The following is a 17,636-nucleotide window of genomic DNA, read 5'->3' on the forward strand; positions in this document are numbered from 1 at the left end:
AAAAGAGATAAAACAGAGAAATGTGAAATAGTACTCTGTTTTGGCACAGCTAAATCAATGCTTATGGTTTGAAAACTAGAAGAAAATAGTACTGGAAACCAAATTGACTGTAGCTCTTTTTTTCTTTATTACTCAACAAAAAAATAAAAATAAAATAATAAACACGGGAAATAACACTGAGGAAAATAACAAATAAGTATAACTTAATTGAGTTAAGGTCCCAAGCAACGCTGGGTAAATCTGCTAATGCTGTATATTTTAAAACAGTAAATGCAGGTTAAATATATTTGGGCCAGGCCAGCCATATGTGTAAATTGAGAGTCTCACTGAAGTTTGTGGTGCTGTGCTGAAAAAATAAAAATTACATTCTCTAAGGGCCAGATTTCAATATCTTTCCTCATGTGGAATAGCAACATATTCCATCCATGATTTCGTTGGCTTCAGTACTACAGAGGAAACTGGCTCTATATTAATTTTTTATGTGAAAGCTCCTTTCCTTGGTTAGGTAATGTGTTTATTATTCGTAACCTTTGAAAGACTGGTGTAAGAAAGGTTGTGTTTATGAAAATCCTTTCCACCTCTTTTTGTTAGTCTTTGCATTTTAATTCACCTTTGTTTTCAATGGAGTCACCATTATTATGGTACCCTAATGTTTCTCTACTTTAGAATATGAGATGGAAAAATTTACGGCTTTAAAGTCAATGCAACACTGGCAAGAAAAATCCAGAGCCGTGGCAGTTTATGTAAATGTACAGTATTCGAATCCCTGTGTCTCAAAGATAAAGAGATATTTTACAGCAAGAATAGATCTATTGGGGTTTAAGTGTTTAAATCTGTTGGAGAGTTTTTTATATGCATGCCATGATTGTCCTTGTAAGATTGATCTAAGCTTTTTAAAGGTTTTATTTTGTCTTTTTTGCTGACTAGGTGATTCCGCGGGGTGGTGCCAAGATTTCTTTGACTTACAAATACATGATCCATGAAGACTCCTTAAATGTAGATAACAACAATGTTTTGGAAGATAATTCAGTAACATATGAATGGGCTCTGAAAAAATGGTCCCAGTGTTCAAAACCTTGTGGAGGAGGTAAAAAAATCGAAAACATGTAAAACTGATGAAAAGAAATGCCTTTTTTATTTAAATTTGTTTCACGCAATGCAATTAATCCATGGAATTCATTGCCACTAGATCGTAATAAGGCCAAGAGCTTAGCAGGATTTTATTTAAATAAAGGATTATACAAATAAAGACTAAGAACATCCATATTTGCATTATGCAGGAAAAATGTGTGAGGAATATTAACCACTGTGCCTCAGGATACAAGTTGAACACGAGCATATTTAGCAACTAGCTTCCTCTTTGCACAGCTTATCCCATAAGAGTCCATTGTCCATAATTGTCCAGAGCATCCCTTACTGCTCCTAGAGGCAGGATATCTGGCTAAGATGGACCTTTGGTCGGATAGTTTCTGTCTTTGTCCCTGTCTGTCACTGAAACGTCAAATAGAAATGACACGCAATGGCAGGTGAATCCCAAATGCTTTATGTCCAGCGTTGGAGGGGATGGGAACACTGGCTTTATAGTTAGAGCCCTGTGCGGATACAAAATTGTCTATCCACAGTTGTATCTGCAAAATGAGCTGTGGATATAAATTGGATATCTGCAGTCTTGCAGAGTTCTAGATACAAAATTTGGATCCGCATCCACATCCGCATGCAGAAAAATGCACCATGGATATCCGCATCTGCAGATGTGGATACCTGTAAATATAAAGCTAGATGGTACTGGGTCCTGCCATGAGGGCAGGGGACTGGACTCGATGACCTCTTGAGGTCACTTCCAGTTCTAGTGTTCTATGATTCTATCTGTGGATTTGCAGAACTCTATTTATAGTCATCCTCCAGAGAGTGAGGGTCCCTGGACCTGATCCTGCCACCATTCAGTGGCTTGTGTCCCAAGCTGAGAGGAGAGCACCCCTGTTGGGTGGAGAGGAGCAGCAGGACCACAGTGCCTATGGGGTAGGTGGGATTCCTCTGGCAGCTTGATGAGGGACTTCTGTAGAGAAAGCTGGATCCTCAGCCCTGGCCACCAGCTAGGTGTGAATAGCCAGAGTCTGATGGTCAGGTGAGGTGGATCCTGACCCCAGGGGCAAAGGCTGGAAATTGTTGTATGTCCAACCTGACCACCAGGTCAACCCCAGTCTAACAAACAGGTTCACCTGATGGCTGGAAGTATCGTGGTCTTCTTACAGGCATCCACAAGAGGGCACCTAAAAATCATACCCAGGCCTGACCTGGTGACGGGCCTGTGCTGCGGTTGACCTGATGTCGGGGTCAGGCTTGTCTGCACGCTTCCAGAAGATTCAGTTATTTATTGTGATTATAGCTTTGTTGTGAGAAGACAAAGAGGCCTGGTAGTTCTGGGTGCTAAAAGGGTAGCTGCTTGTAAGGAGTAGAGTCAACACTAACCAGGTTCAGTCTACAATCTTGTAGAATGTTCATCTACCATTAAAAATGCGCCATTAGCCACTTGATGGACCAAGACAGTCTGAGTTGTGTGTAAGTATTGCAAATGCTGAAGATAAAAGAAGTATCTTTCTTAAGGTTATCAGTTTACAAAATATGGTTGCCGGAGAAAGACAGACCACAAGATGGTTCATCGGAGTTACTGCGAGACGATCCAAAAGCCAAAGCCTATTCGCAGAGTGTGCAATCTGCAGGAATGTTCCCAACCAATGTAAGCTTTGCTGTTCCTTAGAACTGGTCCTAACCCATGTCCAATTAATACGAATGGTTGATTGGAATGAAGTGCCTTCAGCTATCCCTTTATACCTTCCTATTCTGATATATGACTGTTTTAGATTAGGAGCCCTTGACCATCTTATCACATAATTGCCTAGACAGTGTTATGCAATGATACAATGTTATTGGTAAAGTGTTGCTTTCAGAAATACTATTTCCGGGAATGAGAATTTCCACCGATTCCGAGATAGGCTGGGTCAGAAAAATGCCCCTCTTAATCTAAACACTTCAAGTCAATAAATCAGAAGTGAATTGGTACATTGATTTTTGAATTTATATGAAAGCAAACATCTGGTGTGTTATTTAAGAGAACAAATGTCAGACAACGTTTGTCATACAAACACCAATAAAATCACAGCATATTTTTAAAGCTGCAAACGAGGTGGAGGGGGGATCATTTGGCTCATGCAAATAACTGTTTCTATTGAAACATTTGTGTTGATTTCCATGGATATCTCACAACAACATTTTAAGAGATTATTGTTCGTGCTTCCTTATTGTTGTACATAGTCAGTTATTACGGATGTATTTATTCACATTTTACAGGTGCTTTTTTGACTGGCAGCAAGTTAACCCTGTCACATGTAGGACTCACATATTTCCCCTGTTGCTACCGCAACAAGTAAGGAGTAAGTTGATCTACAGCTTTTATGTCTGGCAAACAAGTCTAGATTCCAGTGCATGTGATGAAGAACTAGACAATACCAGTCATTATTTTGTAACATCAGAGAGAAACATCAGAGAGAGAGAAGCCAAATAACTGTCCCATCAACATAGCAAAGATCAAGGTTTAACAAGTTTATTTACCAACAATGACTTAATGACCATAACAAGAACGGCAAGTGTAAAGCTATATTCTTCTATTACTCATTTACAAGCTCTTTTGGGTATTAAAACTATAAATGAAAAATAAATAAAATTACACCTGTGCGTGAGTCACAACATTCAGATATGGATTTCAAAGTCTCCAAATTTAAATGTGCTTGGATCTGGAATTTTGGCTCAGTCCATTATAGGGCTATAAGCTAGCTACAAAATTAATATTAGAATCTTGATTCGATACCCCTAATATTTGTGTAATATCTGGGTTTTGGGTTGGGCCCTTCTCTAAGTCATTTCATTCTCTTTTAGAAGGTGGCTTGAATCCCAAATGGGGCTTGGACTCAACCAACATTCTAGGTCTCTCCCCACAGAATATTTTCCTCTCAACTATCCCCAATTCCAGATGGTCTTTTCCAGCCTGACCTCATTCTCTTTCATAGACAAGGAATTTTGATTGGACTTTAGCACTGAGACTGACAGCATATCCCTGCCAAACTGAAGTTTCCACTTCATGCACCTGATGAAGTGGGCTCCAGCCCATGAAAGCATATGCCCAAATCAATTTGTTAGTCTTTAAGGTGCCACAGGACTTTTCATTGTTTGTTTGTTTGTTTGTTTTTGTTAAGTACAATACTGTAAGCAGCTTCTCTATCAAAATTAATGGAGGATAATTGCAGCTCAGTTATCCCAGAGATCCTCTCCATATAAATGATCTTGTGCTTGGAGGACTGGTGCCGGACTCCTCTACTGTTTAATTTCATAAAATCATAAAAACAGAAGAGACGTTTGAAGTCACCAGCCCATTTCATGGTCAATGCGGGATTATTCCCTACACCACCTTTGCGCACACATTTTCAATGTCCTAAGTAATGATGTTTTCATCCCCTGCTTAGCACATCTCAAACTCAGGGCATTTTTTCAATCAATATTTATATTTATGCCAATTGTCCCTGCATGTACCACACTAAATAGGCCCTCTTCGTGCTCTCTGCATCTCTTAAATATTTGTAGACTGCGATCACTTTGCCATCACTTAGCCAACCTTTCCGTATTCCTTGTAAATTCCCTCCAGTCCCCGACTCCTTTTACTTTGTCACGACAGTTCTTGCAAAGTGGTGCCCAAAATGTAACACAGTTCTAGGGACAGTCATGGAAGAGCTTACAGCCAAATCACATTGTAAAGCATGGGTAGAAATTTCAGTTGTGCCTAAGGATATGTGTCCACAGCCAAGGAAAATTGTGGTTGGCCCATGATAGCTTGATTCGGGCTCCCATGTTCTGGCGGTGGGGCTGTTTTATTGCTCTGGAGACATCTGGGAAGGGCTGGAGTCCAGGTTCTCAGATCCTGCAAGGCAACGTAATCTCCTAAGTAAATTTTGGGAAAAAGGAGATGTCAGCATTGACTTTCAATGACATTTGCACATCTCAGGGTGCGTCTGCACTGCAGGGCTTAACACAAATTGAGCTAAGTCAATTGTGTATCTTATTTTGAAATAGGGAGCGTCTACGCAGCATTTATTTCGAAATCAAGCATTCTTCCTCTGACTTCCCTTAGTCCTCATACAGTGATGGTTACAGGCATCCGAGTAAGAAGTCCTCCAGCTTGACAGTGTTTTGACACTATTTCTAAATAACTGCCTGCTGTGTAGACGCGGACTAAGTTATTTCTGAATAGCACTAGTTATTTTGAAATAGTGTTGGAGTATAGACGTACCCTACATGCCTTAGCTGCTCTTCAAAATGGGACATTTGTGTATTAGCCAAGATTAATTTCACTTTATTTTTTCCCATGTTTCTAATCTCTCTTGGTCTCTGTATTATTTCTCTGTCCTCTCTTGGCCTCACAGCTTTTCTCGTCTTAGCATCAGTCAGTTAACAGAAGTCAGCCCCTCCGGCCCTCACCAAGGAAATGGTTATTGTTGTATATCGATAGCTAAATGTCCCCTTATCCGTTAGGTTGTAATTGTAATTTAAAGGGCTATTTCCTAAATTGCCATCACAGGGATTAATTACTTTTTTTGGAGAGACCCTCGTTAGATCTTCACATAACATTGTGGAGCTGAGTGGTGTGAAGGCAATATTGTCGTCTGCCAGTGTGCAAGAGGGGGAACCCTCACACCTGCTAAGAATGAGCTCAGAGTTCTGAGCTCAGGATTAGAAATATTGCACTGCAATATCCTGTGACTGACATGGCTACCACATCACTGCACGTCATCAGCAACACTAACGGTTCCTCTGCGCTGTGGCTAGCATCACAAGCACCACGACAGCTTCCCTCTAGAGAGAAAACACTTCGCCTTTTGCAACATTCTGGGTGTCTCATGATGTGGGGAGAGGGTGTCTCAGCTGTGTCTACACTACAAAGAAAAGCCGGAAAAAGATACGCAAATGGCAGTTCACAATTTGCGTATCTTTTCCCGACTTTTCTTCTGAAGGAGGCTTTTCTGACATTTGGCCCATCTACATCGGCTCCAGAACATCCTTTCTTCCTCGTAAAACAAGGTTTACAGGGATGCCAAAAAAATCTCATCTGCTTTTTCCAAAAAAATTTTCAGAAAAGCAGGTGCATTCTGTAGTCTAGACGTACCTTCAAAATGGATTAAGCTCTGGATGCAACAGAGGGCTCAAGGAGACCCCCAAAAGGATGCTGAGCTTTTTGAGGCTCCCTCCCTCCCCTTTTTTGCCATCATATAATAGCTCCCCAGATACTGCTCTGCCTCCTTCGGTAGCTTATTGCTTCACCCCATCCCTCCACAGAAGCCCCATGGGAGAATAAAAGGGACCTACGCATTAGTTTTGTTCTGGCCACAGCTGTACTATAGATTCTATTAGAGACTCTTCCAAAGGAAAACAACTTTTGTAACAAAGTCCACTTTGAAAAGAAAAATAAAGGTGACCGTATTCTCCTCTTGGTTATGCATGCCACTTCTGTTAGCACTAATGGGATGTATGTATCTGCCTCAGAAAGGGAACTTAGCCCAACGAGCATCTCAGTATGAGCATCCCCGGGTAATCATGCTGTCTACATGTTCTGTACGATACTGAATGCTGAACAATACAAGATGCTTCGTGGTTAATATTCTGTTCTTTAAAATATTACTGCGGGATTTAGGAGGCCCTTAATGTTGCTCCTAAGAGAGACTGGATATATTGCTTTGAAGTCTGCAAAATTACTTGACAAACAGTTTGGTTCTGGCTTTCAGTCTTCCGGCAAATGAGTCTGTATTTTTTCCTGGTTCTTCTTAGTGGTTGGGTGAACTGACACCCGCTCTGAAGTAGTAAACTAATCTGTGAGAATTACTGCTATAACCCCATCCTCTGCTATTAACAATTGGTTTAGTGATTTATCTCCCTCTTGGTTCCAGCATGAATTATTTAGAAGTTTACAAATAGCTACTGTTAAGGAAGCTGCAGGGAAATCGTTCTCTTCGCTTCAGGGTATCTGCAAAAGACAAGTCTGCTCCGATTGCTATTCAGGGATCTAACATGGAATTATGAGGTTATACATAGGTCCATGGAATCTCTCAAAACCGGGATTCTCTGGTCTGGTAACCTGGACCAGAGAGCTCTGGTGGCTGGGTGTCCAGTGGCAGGAGGACTGGCAACTGGGAGCCCTGCCGGGGCCAGAAGCCTGGCCAAGCTGGCAGCAGTGGGGCTGGCAACTGGCAAGCCGGTGGCAATGGAGCCAGGATGCCTATAAGGGCTGGGAGCCCAGCTGAGCCAGCAGCAGTGGGGTCAGGAGTCCAGCCGGGACAGCAGCAGGGAGGCCAGACCTCCCCTGGTCCAGCAAACTCCCTTGTTTGGGACCAGATAGATCCCTAGGGTGCCGGGCCATAGAGATCTAACCTGTTGATGGAAACATTTGCACACCACTAATTAAGCCCTTGTGACTTAGGGGTCACATAACTAATTGCACTAAATTTGAGAAACTTGTAGATTTGGGGTAGACTTTTCAAAACCACCTGACGGACTTCACACCTTAAGAGCCACATTTACAAAGCTGTTTAGGAGATGCCAAAAGGAGCAGAATGGTGCTTAGTGGGATTTGAAAGGCACTTAATTCTCTTTGTCTTCCAGTGGGAGTTAGGCTGTAGCCTGCTGATGTAGTTTTGGAAATCCCATTGGGTACCCGTCTATATCTTTAGGTTCCTACACGGCTTTGTAAATCTAGTACTAAGTCCCAGAGAAAGTCAATATAAAGCTGAATGAAAGTGAATGGGACTTCACTTCCTAAGTCACTTAAGCAGCTTTAAAAATCGGGCTGGGATTCCAAAGGCCTGTAGGCACTTTTGAAAATGTTGCCATTTAACACTGAAGAGAAAAGGCAGATGAGGTGGACCAATTTCTGCTGGTGAGGACTGCACAGAACACTCGCTCGCCATCGGAAGCTGGTCCAATAAAAGATATTGTCTCACTTGTCTTTCTAATATCCTGGGACTGACAAGGCTGCAGCAACACGGTATACAACCACTTAATGCCATTTTGTTGTAGGGCTCATGGGTTTTCTTTGGTTTATAATGTTTGAAATAGTAAATCTGTAATTGGTATCTGGACAGTGCTCCATACCTGGACCTAGTGTGAGGAGAGGCCTCATAAGGGACTTCTGAAGAAAGAGAAGTTAAGTGGAAATATTCAGGTTGAGATGACACTATCAGGAAAAAAATAACATTTCCCTTTTTTTTTTCCTAGCCTGGTCAGTGATTTGAGTGTTTGGTCTACACTCTCTGAAAATAAATAGAATTTATAGTAAGGGTCTCCAAAGGGAGCCAAAACATGTTAGGTGTCCACATGGCATTGAAATTCAATACAAATTAGGTATTTTACTTCTTTAGTCTCCTTTGGAAATCTCAGCCCTTTTACATGCAGTCCTTACAGGACCAGATTATAACTAAAATGAATGAAATGAAGTAATATTAAAACCTTCATCTCAGGATTGGTTTACTCTACCACAGTAAGTTGATCTAAGGTATGCAACTCCAGTTATGTCAATAAGGTAGCTGCAGTCGATATACCTTAAGTTGAGTTATGTGGGGTCTACACCGTGGGGTGGTCGACAGGAGAAACTCTCCCATTGACTTATCTTACTTTTCTCTTCAGAGGTACAAGGGATTGACTGGAGAGCAATCTGCAGTTAATTGAGAGGGTCTTCTTCATTAGAACTGCTAAATCAACCCCCTGGTGCATTGATCTCAGAGTGTAGATCCCAGCTGTAGTGTAGATGTAGCCTCAGAACTAAAGAAGCTGTACTTGTGCCACAGTTAGAAATCATTACTACAGTGATGACTTTGGTTACCTCACATGATACAATACTGACATACAGGAGGAAGAGATGTGACCTTCATTATAATGAGATTCATGCCTCTGGTTTTTATGCTTTCAACTACAGTATAATTGTAGCGAAGCTGCCTTCTACTCACAAGAATATCATAAACAGTAAAAAGTTGAGAAGAAAATAAGTTATTATGAGATGAGTGTAGGGAGGGGTTCAATAGGAGTAGAAAGTGCAAGCTTTGAAATGGGTATGTAAATGTGCCTCCCTAACCTGCTTACATCTTTAAGGGATGGTACTGGGTCCTGCCATGAGGGCAGGGGACTGGACTCTATGACCTCTCAAGGTCCCTTCCAGTTCTGTTGTTAATATTAAAGACAAAACACCTCTTTTGCCAGGAGCACATATGGGGATTTCAACCTCCAACTGAATACAATGAGAGAGCACTGAATTCAAAATGGCAGCACTGAACCAGTCTAAACCACGAAAGTGACCCTACAACGGACAAAATTTCACATGGTGCAGATCAAAAGCATTAGTTTTTAAGGGCTGTTTTTCAGAATAGGCAGTACTTTCCCCTTATTAAAGAACTAATCATGTAACAGGTTTGGTTCTGGAACGCTGCACTTTGAATTATGCCAGTGCAGAAAATTCTGAAAGTCTCAGAAATGTATTTGTGTGTGTTCCCTTGTCCTGTCCTAACCAGTCTGAGACATGTACAGGAAGGTTTAGCTATGGGATTTAGAATTCTGCTAGCATCCCCTGTACGCAAAGTTCACTTGCATCTGATCTTTCTTCATAATCCTTTCCAATGCAAACCTCCCAGTATTAACAGCGGCTGGAACTAAAATGTTAAGTTGCTAAACTAAATTCCTTCCGTAGCTTGCTTGGAATGGTAAGACACATAATCAGGCCACTGATGTGGGGACCAAAGGGGGCTATTGCCTTGGGGCTTGGTGATTCAAAGGGGCCCAGGGCTCTCACTGCCATTGCTACTGCACCTGCAGTGGCAGCTGGAGCCCCAGGCCCCTTTGAATTGCCCCTGGAGCACTATGCCATGTGCTCCAGGTTGCTCTGAGGGCTGGGGATTGAGGTGGGTGCACTGCGGTGCTGGCAGTGCTGAGGATTGGCTGCTCCACCCTTTCCCTCTGAGGCCCTGCCCCTTCTGGGGGGTGCACAGCCAGTGCCCTCCCCCACACACCTTGCCCTAGGGCCCATGGTGGCTGTCTGCCTCGCTGCACTAAATCAGTTCTAATTACAGTAGCCATCACTGCTACCACAATGATCCGCCTTGCAGTCTCTTTCCAGTGCAGAAGACACTGCTTGGATACATTTAGCCACTTACTCACAGAGTCGGTGCTGTGCCTAATTCAGCCTTCCCGGCACATTTAGTTATTTTTACTTATCCTCTTTCATCTGCTAGATTAGGATCAAGCTCACCCAACTGCCAACCTTGACATTTTAGAATTATAATTCAACAAACATTTACACAAGCCCTGTATGTTTTACCTCACATGTTCTATTTTTCATTCATCAGATGGGTTACAGGAGACTGGGAGCCCTGCAGCAAAAGCTGTGGAAAAACAGGTTATCAAGTGCGTTCTGTACGGTGCATCCAACTCCTGCACGACAACACAAATCGTTCTGTTCATACCAAATATTGCAACACTGAGCGTCCCGAAGGCAGAAGGCCTTGCAATCGAGAACTTTGTCCTGGACAGTGGAGGCTGGGACCCTGGTCACAGGTAGATCGCATTCATAACAAATTAGCAATCATATTTTTCGTAAGATTTTATAAAGTGGGGAAGGGGGACTCTTTAGCCAGTTGTCCTGGCCAGCGACTGCACTGACTGGAAAACTTCCACTTGCCAATGTTGAGTGTGCTGTATACACTGGAACTAAGGGAGTGAAGCACCCAGCCTCATTGGAAGTAAATGGGCATTGGGCAACTTTGACAAAGAAAAGGCATTATGAGGGATACAGCTATTAAGACCAATACAGGTTTCTGAGCTTGAGCAAAGGGAACTACAGGGTGGTTGTTCTTCTGATGCTGCTTTTCCATACAGAGATGACAGGTGCAAAGCAATTCCAATGGGTTTAACAGTGTTCCAGGAGTCAGGCGTTTCAAACTTCCTATTCCTGACTCTTCCACTAACACAGTGTTTCTCAAAGTGGTCTGCGAAACCACTTGAGAAACTTGCTAACTGGCTGCTCTAGTGTGTTTATGTACCGGCTCTGCGGTCATGGAGCCTTGTGGCTCCCATTGACTCCAGTTCACCCTTTGCAGCCGCGGGGAGCTGTGAGAAACAGCATGGGCCAGGCCATCACTTCCTGTAGTTCCTCTTTGCTGCAAATAGTGAACCGGAATCAATGGGCGCCACGAGGGTCTGTGGCCACAGAGCCAGTAAATAAACACACCGGAGCAGCCTGTTAGCAGGTTTCTCAAAATGGTTTCACTAACATAACATGAGACTTCAGACAAGTCACTCCCCCTCATTGTACTCAGTTTCCCCGGGTGGAAACTATTTAACAACTTCCCAGGAGTGTTGCAGGGCTTGATCTGTTCATATTTGTAAAGTGCTCTGAGCTCATCAGCTGGAAGGAGAGATGCAAGTGCAAGGCAGTGGCATTACATGTAGAACTCCACGGAAAATGTTGATGTACGTGATCATTCCAGTTTGTCATGGTGATTCTCTATGAAGCAGTTTGCAAAGAGTAGCTGTATCGGTCAGTACAACATATGATTGTAGAGCTCTGCTATACCATCAGGAGCTGTAGGATTCTTTTTTCTTGGTGGCTTTCATAGGGATTGTAAGCAACACAGTCCAGCACAGGGGCCGTGGCTAGATGGCTCTCATATAGTGTTAGTCATCTACTGTTTGGACTTTGACCTATTCTAGGGAGGAACCATGTTTTCACAGTGCCTAGCACAGTGGACTCTCACCAGAATAGGAAGGGTCTATGCTTGGTCCTGGTGTGTGAATGTGAAAACTTAGTCAGGACACATTATGCACCATACATAGCTGGACTGCAGTCCAGTCTAAAAAGAGAATTCCTAATAAATCAGATGCCAAAGGTGAATGGAGGCCTAATTGGTGCATTTTCTCCCCAGTGCTCTGTAACTTGTGGTAATGGCACCCAGGAAAGGCAAGTTTTGTGCAGGACAAAAGCCGATGCCAGTGGTTATTGTAAAGAAGACAAACCAGAGACAGTGAGGATCTGCAGACTAACTCTGTGCCCCCGTAAGTACTTTGCTCTTTGTCCTTGTCGTCGGCATGTCTTGCTAATTTTGAAAACATTATTTCAATTCAATCTGATTCAACAGTGAAGCTGAATTCCCATGCGTGCCAGAGGCTAATTTGTATTCTGCAGTTTGTGCCACAGGTTTTGAGTGTCAATGTGATTGTGGACCTGTGTAAGTCTGTGGTGGGCAACTTTTGTCCCACAGGCCTCAGGTGGACCATTGGGGTTCTGGGTGTGGCCTGAGAGACATTTTGTTTACCTTTGCCCTCATGCAGGGCTGCCAGATTCTGCTATTTTCTTCCCAGTGAGATGAAGGAGGGCCCCTTGTATGACCCACTCACTGGTCTCGATTGCCCCTCGATTGCCATAAGTGATCTGTATCGCTAGCATGCTTTCTATGCCTCATTATTTCACAGTGATACGGGGCACTAGCCAACCCAGCTGCTATGCTATTGCAAGCTAGAAGCCAGAGAATGGCACCTGTTAGTTGATGCTATGGGAACTGGTGCAGCTCAGTACCACTGCGTCTGAGAAGGGTTGGCATTGGGCAGAGTGTGGGGGGAGGGGGGCAGTAACTATTAAAGCAGCGGTGGGTCCTCCTCCTGTTCCATCTCTCCACCAATGACACCTCAGAGCTGTAGCTCTCTTCCTTTCACTTCTGTCAGGACACGTCACCTTAGGAGTTACCTGAGCCTGTTCCTGGCTTCATTAGCTTTTTTGCCTTTTGTAAATATCGCCTGTGAGGTCCTTTTAAATGATACATTGTATCATTTTAGTTATTATTCAGTAGGTAGAAGATTTACCCAGTGTTGCTCAGGTCCTTAACTCACATACGTTTTGTTTGTCTTCATTTAAATCATTTAGCTGTGGTGGGGCAGGGGAGGAGGGGTTCAGTCTGCAGGCTGCCCAGGGAGAGAGGACAACCCCAGCTTTTCCCCATCACGTCAGTAGTGTAGGGCCAGGTGAGAAGCACTTCTCCATGGCTGCCACAGCAGGCACAGCCAGGGGAGGGATGCATGTCCCCCAACTGGGGGACAGACACACAGACAAACTCTCTCAAATAGATAACTGTCCTTTCCCCCCACACCTACCCTCTGATGCCCCATTGGGGTTATAGCTATCCTGGTCCCCATCCCTTGCACCTTGCTGCCCTCCTATTGTCATTACACAGTATAACTGTCCCTGCTAGCAGAACCCGCCCTTCTCATGTTATGAGAAGCAATCCCTTTCCAGGCACATCCAGTTTTCCAGGCACAACCAAACCCTTTCCTTGCGTTAAGTTATGATCAAAGGAAGCTGCATATCAAATTTGGTGGTCCTAGCATTTAGGAGGAGTTCTTGGACAAACAGATGGACAGATAAACAAACACACTCACTCACTGACAGACAAACTCTCTTAAATATGTAGTAGATTAGTTAATGTTCTCAATAATTATACTGATGTTTTTCAAAGTATGAATCCTGCCTTTGAATTACACTTCTTAATAAGTCAACAGGCCATCACTTACATGTACCACGCCAAAGATTCTAAAGGATACAGCTGTTAAACAAAAATCTGATGACCCTTACTCTGCAGTAGAGGGTTGATACTGCGACTAGAAACTGGTACTTTTCAGTCTTCCCTCAACGTTTATTATTCCACTCCAAACCCAGCAAACAAAATGATTGATGGATGTTATAAATTAACTATTCAGTTATTCTAAAAAATACCGACCTAGCAACATTCTAGTCTTTCTGCTGCTTTTTCCACTAAATCCAGCTCAATGTGGCACAGTTAAGAACTAGCAAAGCTACTAATGTTAATATATTTTGTGCTTACATTCTTTCCTCTATTCCAGGAAATGTTTCTGATCCATCAAAGAAAACCTACATGATACAATGGCTGTCAAGACCCGATGGAGAATATCCCATCCAGAAAATATCTTCAAGTAAAAGACCCATTTATAACTCTGCCTTTGCCCTTAAATGCATGCCACAGCAAATGTGGACTTTGCCTTTTGCTTTTTTCCTCTCTCTATGTGGAAAATTCCCTTGACTTTACCAAGTTAAATCTTGGGCTGAATCTTTTTCTCACACGGGGCCCTTGGCACGTGGTGTCTTTCTTCTCTAGAGTTTGGGCACCACTGATGGCAGAGGTATTGAAGTTGTTGGATGTGTGAAGTAGGATCTCCGCAGTATGTTGCACTTCTCTGAAAGGGAGCTGGGGTCAGTTTGCTTGTTGGTTGGTGATGGTGAAAAAAGGCTTACTGGTTCATGATGTTCAGTTTGATAACAAAACTGAGAACTTATTGTGAATGTGATCACATCACAATAATGACACCTTGTAGTGCTAAAGTTCTCCTTTATCTCAAGGCCCTGAATCTCATAACACTCTAAGTTTTCCTTACGGGGTAGTTTGCTGAATGAAAGAATTCATTCCATTTTCCGTTGCTGTGTCATCGCTTACTTACCCATGCTGCTCAAATTGATTCCTAACTTAATAACTGTGTTTTTTATTGTGAAAAGGTTATTACAAGTTGCTCTGTTTCCACTGATATTTTAAATGCTTCTATTGTGCTGTAGGCTGACTTCAAACTCTTCCTGGTTTGAGTATTTTCTTTTCCAAAGCTGAAAGGTTCTTTTTTTTCATATAGTTTTGCCAGAGTTATGCATATTTTCCTATGTTTTGTTAAATGTAAGTGATCCAAGCTAATGGTTTGTTGTTCGCTTTTTTAAAACATGGTTGAGGCATTAGGACATTATCATTGACTATGGTGTCTCACGTTGCACAATATTGAACTATTTATGGTCATTACATCCATTGGTCTTTTTTCACCATATGCATGTTTGACTTGATTGGTATGAGTGTGTGTGCGTATGTTGTATCTATGTGTCAACTGGCAAACATAACAGTGTGAACTACAGAATTACCTCAATTTTTATTGCTTTTTTTTTTTTGCATAGAAAAAATAAATTTTAGAAAAATGCCTTAATGTTTACATATAATGGCATTAAGTACCAGATCCAGCTTTAAATACAAACAGTATACTGGGAACACGAGTTAATCTTCATAAACAAGCATTTTTACTTGAATGAGAAACTATTAGAAGGAAGTAAATTTAATCCAAGGTTAACTTGCACAGTTCATGTACATTTCATAAAGAAAAGGTCAAAATATAATTGCCATTGTTGCTTCACCTTATGTGTTTGTGTTGAAGATTTGGAATTCACTATTCATAAAACCATTTGTGACATCGAGTAATAGTAGAAGCATATCAGTTTTTAAAAGCAGTGTTTGATTTACATAGCAAATTGCTATCTTATTCCACTGACCATATCCCTTAGGAAGGTGGCACTTTCAAATCTTTGTTATCTTCAGCAATGTAGCACTTCAAACTTGTCATTATCATGTGATCACATATTTAAATTTTGCTGTTAATATGATAATTTCTTGAAACATGTTAATAATTTACATGACAAGATACAAAAGCAAAGACATCTCTGGCACTGAGTACTGTTATGTAAAATAATTGGTGTTTAATTGTATACATATATTCATGACTGTTACCTTTAAATAGACAAATGTTTAGTGATGTTTCAAGATATGGGTGGCTATCGAGAATGGTGCAATAAGGTATCTGGGCATTGTGCACTATGTCTATCTGCACTTTGGTTTATCAGGGATATTTTATTAGTGTTTTGTATGTATTGAACATAACTATTAAAGATGTGCCAATTCAGTTTGCTTTCCCAATATTTTTTATGAGACCAATTTAATGGGTACCAAAGTGACTTTGAAACAGACTTTTTTTTTTTAACCGATGATTTGAAAGTATACTTCCAGTCTGTTATGCATACTGCAAATAAAACAAATAAAAGTTCAGCACATCTGAATATTTTGGTCTGGAAATGCAGAATAAATTTCATTCTGATTTTCATTGAGTTATAAGATTTTGGAAATTCATTCATGTAAAATAGCTCATAAAACTAAACATTTTTATTAGATACTGGAATTTGATTCTCGTGTAGTTTTTATGCTTGATACTGCATATTTTTACTCAAAAAAACAAGGCATTTTTCTAAAGAGACTTTGAGTAATCCTTATAATATATAAACATGAATGGCTGTGCCTTTTGTAACTAAATTTAAATGTCAGCTTGCAGAAAATTCAGCGGGCACAGTGTATTTGGAAAAGCCTGTACTAAAGTCATACAGGGCAAAATGTTCAAAGTGGCCTCAATGTGATCTATACAACTTTCTTCATGCATAAGTTTTGCATGCAAAAGCTTGCACACATTAAAATGCATCTGCAGGTTTGAAGCTGCTTTGAACATTTGTCCAAAATTCAATTATTCTCAGATTTCAAGGAAGGAGTTCCTTCTGGCTGTTGTCTCAGTTTATCATCTGAAAATAAACTGACAAAATAAGAACCATATTTTTGTTTTCTACAGAAATTGCAATAATCAATGGATAAATGGGTTAGTTTGCAAAGATGCAGTTTCAGCCTTGTCAGTCAACCCTAGCTTTTCAAAGCAAGAGCAATAGAAATTAGCATATGCTGGACTGATATGTTTGCCAATTAAACACTATATTTTTAACGGCGGATGAATGAAGAGATGACACTTATGCTTTCTAAGTTCACGTAATATTTCTGAATCTGCTGCGGTGCTTGTCATTTACTGCAATGTTGCTGAGAGCCCATAAAAGGGTAGCAAAGAATGGTATCAGTAATGCTAACCGTACATAAAGCCATATATGTTCTGCAATCAGGTACACTGCGAATTAAGGCAAGTATTTGAAATTACACATCTCGTCCTAAAGAAGTTCACAACAACTTTTGTTATTATGACTGGTCAATAGGTATGATTGTCTCAGAGAGGTAGCCATGTTCGTCTGTAACTCCTGGGTTACTGCAGAAGAGAGTTTATAAAGCTACTGTCCACATCATGAGTGCTGAAAAAAAATAACTTGTGCAACTAATGATTCAAAGTGTCATTCTAAGCTCTACCTCAGCACTTTCCCCCAGTTTGGGTTTATTTGGATGGCAAGCATCAGGGATGTGAATGGGTAACCAGTTACCCGGTAAGCATCATCTTTACTGGGTAACCCATTAACTGGTATCCATTCACATCCTTACCAGGTGATGCTTGCTGGGTACTGGTTAACTGGCATCCTCCTTACTGGTTTAATCGGGTGCTCAGGAGCAGAACCTGGTCACCCCGCACACAAGGGCCCAGGAGTGGTCTATTTAACTGGTTAACTGATGAGCTGGGATTTTACATCCCTAGCAGGCATCAATGTAATTCTGTTAGCTGCGGTGCCCCAGTATCTCCTAGTTCTAGGCAAGACAACAGTCCCACTGCTGCTATCATAGTGAACAGAACAGAGAGCTCCTGTAGAACTGGGTCTGTGCAGGGGAATGGAACCTTCTGTCCCCAACAGTGCAGTGACTCCTCTGTGGGTAAAAGGGAGACAGGGGGAAAGCGCTAGCCTTGGTTAGCTTCCACTGAACAAGAATTGC

At 41.7% G+C, this 17,636-nt stretch overlaps 1 protein-coding gene across 1 annotated transcript in view; it reads left to right on the plus strand.

Moving 5' to 3' along the window:
* ADAMTS2 (ADAM metallopeptidase with thrombospondin type 1 motif 2) overlaps positions 1 to 17,636 on the plus strand; it is a 310,181-nt gene that overhangs the window by 284,021 nt on the left and 8,524 nt on the right. The window contains exons 17-21 of the mRNA XM_075900502.2: positions 928 to 1,087; positions 2,605 to 2,737; positions 10,431 to 10,638; positions 12,006 to 12,135; positions 13,975 to 14,064. Coding sequence (XP_075756617.2) covers positions 928 to 1,087; positions 2,605 to 2,737; positions 10,431 to 10,638; positions 12,006 to 12,135; positions 13,975 to 14,064 — 721 coding nt within the window. The remainder of the gene's footprint in view (positions 1 to 927; positions 1,088 to 2,604; positions 2,738 to 10,430; positions 10,639 to 12,005; positions 12,136 to 13,974; positions 14,065 to 17,636) is intronic.

The sequence above is a fragment of the Pelodiscus sinensis genome, chromosome 16, assembly GCF_052426305.1.
Source record: "Pelodiscus sinensis isolate ZL-2025 chromosome 16, ASM5242630v1, whole genome shotgun sequence".
In the NCBI taxonomy this organism is placed as follows: Eukaryota; Metazoa; Chordata; order Testudines; family Trionychidae; genus Pelodiscus; species Pelodiscus sinensis.